This window comes from Penaeus chinensis, chromosome 12, assembly GCF_019202785.1.
Source record: "Penaeus chinensis breed Huanghai No. 1 chromosome 12, ASM1920278v2, whole genome shotgun sequence".
Classification (NCBI taxonomy): domain Eukaryota; kingdom Metazoa; phylum Arthropoda; class Malacostraca; order Decapoda; family Penaeidae; genus Penaeus; species Penaeus chinensis.
The window spans coordinates 41,544,602-41,552,101 of NC_061830.1; the positions used below are offsets into that span (position 1 = coordinate 41,544,602).

Consider the following 7,500-nt stretch of genomic DNA (forward strand, 5'->3'; position numbering starts at 1 on the left):
CAAGAAATATAAACCTATTTCACTATACCGCACCATAAATCACTGCAGTCTATTCAACACCACCAATATTCAGTATAGCACAGTGTACACCACCAACATTCACTGCAGACTATTTAGCACCACCAATATTCAGTATAGCACAGTGTACACCGCCAACATTCACTGCAGTCCATTCTACACCACCAAAATTCAGTGCACCCCCACCTACACCATTAACTTTAAGAGGCGACCTGCGTTCACACACTGCATATACACACGCCAACGCATTTCCTTGTCTCCTTACAGGTACAGGCTGGTTTATTCCTATGATGGTAACTGGGGTTCCCGGATGGCTAATGGCACCTGGAATGGGATGGTTGGAATGGTCGCTCGAAAGGTAAGGTCAGAGAGAAAGTTGAAATGATTTCATTCCGTAATTATTGCTGTTCAAATGTTTTTTTAATGTATTCTCCTTCATTTTATTTATTTGTTTATCTATTTATCTATTTATTTGTGCATTTATTTATCTGTATGTTTGTCTATTTTATTGGTTTATGTGTTTATTCACCTCATTTATTTCATTTTTTATGTGTCTAGTCATTTAAGTTATTCATTTATCATATTAATTAATTTGACTTTTTATTCATTCATTCACTCTCTATAATTATTAATTAGTTTTCTTATCTATTTATTCATCTCCTTACCATTCGTTTATTACATAAATAGAATGCATTTGTCTCTACTGTCAGTTACTACTTCTTGTTCTGAAGTTATCCCGAAGAAAACTTCTGGACCAAACGGCACAGAAGTTTCTACGATCTCAGCTCTTACACTTGTTGAATGCTTGCAACACAGCGCGAACCCTGTTGCAACGCATTTCTCATCTGTTTCCGAATAACTGGATTGAAGTCATCATCATTACCATTATTATTATCATTGTTATTATCATTATCATTTTCTTTATTATTATCATGATTATCATTATCATTTTCATCAACATTACCATCACTATCTTCATCATTATCATCATCACTATCATTTATCAAATTTATTTTTACTATCATTATCATTATCATTATCCTTGTCAACATAATCCTTATCATTCTTATCATTTTCACAATCATTATCATCATTATCATAATCATTATGTAATTATCATCATTATTTTCATCACTTTTAACATTATCAGCATCATCAGCATGGTCGCCATCGCCATCGCTATCACCTTTATCATAATTAGAAAAATCATCACCATCATTAATATAACACTAATTCAAATAATAGCTTCTTAATGACTGTGATGGCGACAACTAAAAATACTAACAAAAATGATGATAATAACAATAACAATGATGATACCAACAAAGATGGTAACAACAGCATTAACAATGTTAATAGAACAGGCTTATTCCCACAAGAAAACTTAGAGACGGTCACAACTACCGCCCGGTCGATGCATACTTGGCGAATATTTGCGAAGGACTGATCTTTCGCCGGGAAACTCATTCGGTCCCTTTCAAAGGAGATCGCAGAGAGAGGGCACCTGAATTAGCTGTGTTTGATAGCTATTGCCTCTGCTCTGCGACGCTGCGAAGATAAAATGAAAGACCAGGAACTACAATGGGGAATCAAACAGATGGCCAGGAAAGGAAATATAGGAAAGATAAAAATGTGTGACACCGATTTCACGTTCGGACATTGTATGTGAGAGTTTCGGATTGAGTCGTTACAGTGTTCGAGACTTCGTGAAGCATTGTGTTAGGTTTCAAACTCAGTGATGGTGGATTGCGTTGGGTATTCCCATTTATTAATGGGGCAAAGACCCCCCCCCCCCCTCTCTCTCTCTCTCTCTCTCCCTCTCTCTCTCTCTATCTCTCCCCCTCCCTCCCTCCCTCCATCTCTCTGTCTCTCTCCCTTCCTCCCTCCCTCCCTCCCTCCCTCCATCTCTCTCTCTCTCTCTCTCTCCCCTCCCCCCATCTCCCCCCTTTCTCTCTTTCTCTCTCTCTCTCCTACCCCCATCTCCCTCACTCTCACACACACAAATGACGTTGTATCTTTAACCCAATTTAATGGATTTTATTTTTTTCTTCTGTTATCGCATGAAATAAAAAATAAAAAAAATTGTCAGCACGTTTAGCATCACTCAGTTATCTCTCTTTCATCAAATACGATGTCCCTGCTCATGTTTCCACACCGTATTTTGATATTCTATGTTAATTCTTTCTTAATGCTTACATGCACCATGAAATAATTAAATTTTTCGCCTTCATAATTAGATACATTAGCTGTACCAGAATATACACTTTGATGGAACGTAAAGGCCCGAGGCATGTAAATTATATGATTAAAATGATTTTCCTCCCGGCAACACGGCATCTTGTACAAATAACTTGGTGGCAGGAAGTTAGTTCATTACACAAGCTTCAGTGGTTAAGTGTCTGTAATTACACTAATATCACATTTGACATGGTACGTAGAGGAGCTCTGAACAACCGAGATCAAGTTTAATGAGGAGACAGTACGTGCTTTGCGATGACGCAATTGGTAAGTAGGTTTGTTAATGGGAACTTGGATAATTAGGGTTTATTGACTGTAATTTTGTAATTTATTTTTTATATGATCTGCCGTGAATGATGTTATAGCTCCAGGGCGTGCGAGGTCTCAGGGAGAGGAGTTATTGATAATTATCAATGGTAATGATAATAGTTGATAATAGTAATCATGATGATAATGATAATAATAATAATAATAATAATAATAATAATAATAATAATAATAATAATAATAATGATAAGTAATGATAATAATGATAATGATAATAATGATATCATAATCAAAGGTAAATATTTCCGACTGCACTGGACCACATACTCGCTTTTCATACAATGAAGTTCAAACAACTGTTTGTCTTTCTTCCCAAGATCCGTAAAGCAAAGAGGAAATTATGTAAATAAGGTATGTTTACCATGCTTTCTCGGTCGACTCATGTTCCTCAGTGATACCAACTGTTAAGACTTCCTCGAGGCCATTTCATTTGCAGGATATACAATTTGATGAACCTCGGGTGGCTATTACTATATAATTTTAATAATTTAATTTCCATTTTGTTTCTACTTATTCTTTTTTTCGTATTCTATTTTTCCCTCTCTCTCTTTCTTCTCATTTCTTCGTCCTCTTCTCCTCCTACTTCTTTGTCTTCTCCTTCTCCTTCGTCTTCTTCTCTTTCGTTTTCCCCTTGATCCTCCTCCTCCCCCTCCCCCTCCTCCACCTCCTGTTCCCCCTCCCCTCCTCCACCTCCTCTTCCCCCTCCCCCACCTCCTTTTCCCCCTCCCACACCTCCACCTCCTCCTCCTGCCCCTCCTCCCCTTCTTCCGGCTCCTTCCCCTCTTCCTCTTCCTCCCCCTCCTCCCCCCTTCCTCCACCTCCTTCCCCTCTTCCTCCTCCTCCCCCTCTTTCCCCTCCTCCACCTCCTCCTCCTCCACATTCTCCTCCTCCTCCTCCCCCCTCCACCTCCTCCTCCTCCCCACCCCCTTCTCCTCCTCCTCGTCCTCCATCTCCATCTTCCGTCTTTTCTCTCTCTTTTCAAGTGCTTTTCCCCTTAACATGCCACGTGGAACTGTACCATAATTAACTATTTCACGCAGGTTAAGAAGCAGGTTTGTCAACTGGCCTATTTACGGTAACCTCAATTCGAGACAAACTGGCAGTATTACTCGTTACGTTGATGATACGCTAATACAATACAATCTATAATGTTCAGAGTGTTAATCATGATATTAAAAAGATAATGATACAACACGAATCTTACCAACATGATTCGTAGGAAAGCTAATTGAAGACAAATGACAGTGAATATGATTATGTGTATGAGAATGTCTTCCGTAAGTGAGACGAATCCTAGACAGGATGCTGGGATATTTCTTGCTTATCTGCCTTGCTATTACCCAAAGAAGAATAAGGAGAAGAAGAAAGAGGAGAAGGAAAAGGAAAACAAAAAAGAGGGAAAAAGGATGAGAAAGAGAAGAAGGAGAAGGAAGAGATGAAGAAGAAGAAGAAGATGAAGAAGAAAAAGAAAAGAAAGAAGAAACACACACAAACGCACACATATATGTATGTGTGTGAGTGTGTGTTCATGAAAAGACACGAAAAAATATCAATACACCCGTCACCACTATTATGGAGATGCCAAATGTCGCTTCACAAAACATCTTTCGCCATTTTTCAACATCAGATCATTCTCTCTGTCTCTGTCTGTTTCTCTTTTTCTCCTCTCTCTCTCTCTCTCTCTCTCTCTCTCTCTCTCTGTGTGTGTCTTTGTCTCTCTGTCTGTCTCTCTCCCCCCCCCCTCTCTCTCTCTCTTTCAAATTACAGAGAGAGAGAGAGAGAGAGAGAGAGAGAGAGAGATAGATAGATAGATAGAGAGAGAGAGAGAGAGAGAGAGAGAGAGAGAGAGAGAGAGAGAGAGAGAGAGAGAATGAGAGAGAGAGAGGGAAAGAGAGTGATGGGGGAAGGGTAAAGAGAGAGAGAGAGGGGGGCGGGGGGCGTTAGCACAGAATCACCGGCGTATAATCTACTGAAAAAATCTCGAATCGAATTTATCTTTCCTCCTAATCTGAACGCAATTTTGAGTCGGAATGGAAGGGGAATGGGAGGGGGGGGGGGATGCATAAGATGAAGCGGTGGTAATAGGAAATCATTACTGCGGGGTGGGGGGGGGGGGGGGAGGGAGGCAATATCCTGTTAGATTCGAACTCGCTTTTTTTTTTTTTTTTGGTTCATCCCCCCCTCCCCCTTCCCCTTTCTATTTAGAGCCGTTGAGAGTAATATGTCGTGGTGAGAGTTGATAGAACTTAAGATCTATGTCAATATATAACCGGATGCATTTTACGCGAAATTAAAAACAAGAATATCAAAATCACTTACCTTAATCGAGAGAAAGCTTACTATGAGGGAAACCATTAATTAATTGGAACACATTTCTCATATAAAAAAATAACCAAAATTAGAATTGCACAACAGTGTGTATTCTAAGACAGTCAGTCAATCCCGAAGATAGTAGTAAACATAAAGACAAATTATTAAGTAAATTATCATTAGATTATATCAAATGAAGTAAAAGTGAGGAAGGGAATTTACAACCATGTCAGAGGCTAGGCTATTAAAATTAAGCCAACAGCTATATCTTCCTTACAACTACATATCCGTAAATTGGGTAATTATTGGGTCAGGAAACACTGCGGCAATTAGGGATAGTTAAGAAACGGAATGAAAAAAACAGTCAGAAAAATATTTTCTTTACACAGTTACAAACAACAGTTAGCGAAGAGTTTTCATTCTTGGTCCACCCACCCAACACGAACGGAAGACTCATGATGATCCAAAAGACCTCGTGGTCCGGAATCCGAAGCCATTCATGCAAATAGGTCTACATCACGAGACGCATTACAGAGGCAGTTTATCTAATGCGCGGAAGGCACGAGGACACCAGTCAAGCAAGACTTAACACAGTCAGCAGTAACGAGGCATATCAGTTATAAGTGGTTCTCGTATGAACTCTGCGTGGTGTAATTAATGACTCGGAGAATAGGGTTATGGTTCGCCCGACTGACCTCTTTTCACGGGATTAAGGATTGATGGATTTGATAGACGTTATTTTATTGCAATCATTATCACCTGTCACTCATAACGATATTTGGTTTAGCTAGCACTGATTAGTCGTATCAAGTTATTTTATTTTTAATGTCGTTTTCGTTGCTATCAATGATGATAACAACGAAAATAACTAGGGCATAAGGTTCATAATAATGTTACTTTTAATGATAACTACAACACTGATTTTGATCAAAGAATTTTGATAACGTTCATAACAAAATATATAATTATGATACGACTCACAATAAATATCGCCATTGTTACTATCATAATTATCATCATAATGATAATCATTACCATGATCATTACTGACATCATTGTCCTCCAATTATCATCAATTACCTCCTTATTTATTGCATCATGACCAGCACCATCTTTCACCATAAGAGAATACCTGTAAATGCGTTTCTTGGTTTCTAGTTTAATTCTTGATAATTCTCTTGCCACTTTTTTGTCTCCCGTTCTTCTTCCTCTCTTTCTTCTATCCTGTCTTCTCATATGCTTTATCTTTTATTATTTTTTATGTTTCCGTCTTTTTCTCTCACTTTCTTCTACCCTTTCTTCCAATAATGTTTCCCTTTCTTCTTATTTTCCCCTCTCTTTCTCTTCCCTTTCTCATGTTTTTCCCCTATGAAATCCCTCTATTTCTTTTTTGTTTTTCCTTTCTCTTTCGCTTTCTGTTCGTCCTCTCTTTTCCTTTATTTTATCCTGTTTTATTCTTTTATTCTTTTCTTTCTTTCCCTCAGTTTTTTTCAATTTTCTTTCCACTCTCTTTCCTCCCGTTTTCTTCCGCTTCCCCTATCTTTCCCCTCCCTTATTTCCGCTTTTCTCTTTTTTTCCTATTCATTCTTTCGTCTTCCACTCTCTTTTTCACATTTATTTCACTTCCCTTTCTCTCGCTTTCCCTCTACTTTCATTTCGATTTAGACTCTCTCGCCTTTCGTTCCTTTCCAGTATCCCTTCGTTTGCTTCTGGACAAATGTTATGACTGTTATAATTGGTTTTATCAAATTGTTAGTATCATTATCTCTATTGCTAATATTATCATCATCTAATATCATTATCTCTGTTGCTGATATTATTTGGATTGATAGCACCACTGTCATAATTTTTATCATAAAAATTATCATTACTACTTCTGTTGTTACTGCTGTTAATTGCATCGTTGTTATGGGCATGGTAATGATGCTATCTTTAACACGTATTGTTTTGAATGTTATTTGGTTGCTAATGAGTTATATTACTTACATATCTGTTAAACTTTCTGGCTGTAACATGAGACATCATTTTAATCTGCCTTACTGTTGTTATCACCCCTATTATTATTATTATTGTTATTATCATCATTTATTATTATCATTATTATTATTATTATTATTATTAATATTATTATTATTATTATTATTATTATTATTATTATTATTATTATAATTATTATTATTATTTAATATATATATATATATTTATCGAGATTCAATAATCATTTTCTTTACCGCTTTTGCAATATGGTTTTTTATTTTCTTTTAAAGATTAATGTGTTATTGTTTCCGTTTAACTACTTTGAAGTTCTTTGAGTCCTTTTATCATTATTATATCACTCAACACCAGTAAAATAATAATGACAATATTGCAAAAGATAATGATAATTGTAACAGTAAAAGTCATGGCGATCAACGAGATACATAAGGCAGACTAGTAATAATGACACAAATAGTGATAATGATTGTAATAATAATAGTAATAATGACACAAATAGCGATAATGGTAGTAATAATAATACAAATAGTAATAACAATAGTAATAATAACCCAAAAAGCGATAATAATAGTAAAAGTAACAAAGATGTTGACAATGCTCCCTTCGCCCTGT

General features: G+C 36.9%; 1 protein-coding gene across 1 annotated transcript in view; it reads left to right on the plus strand.

Moving 5' to 3' along the window:
- LOC125031262 (glutamate receptor ionotropic, delta-1-like) overlaps positions 1-7,500 on the plus strand; it is a 47,212-nt gene that overhangs the window by 17,646 nt on the left and 22,066 nt on the right. The window contains exon 7 of the mRNA XM_047621922.1: positions 286-376. Within this exon, the coding sequence (XP_047477878.1) occupies positions 286-376 (91 nt within the window). The remainder of the gene's footprint in view (positions 1-285; positions 377-7,500) is intronic.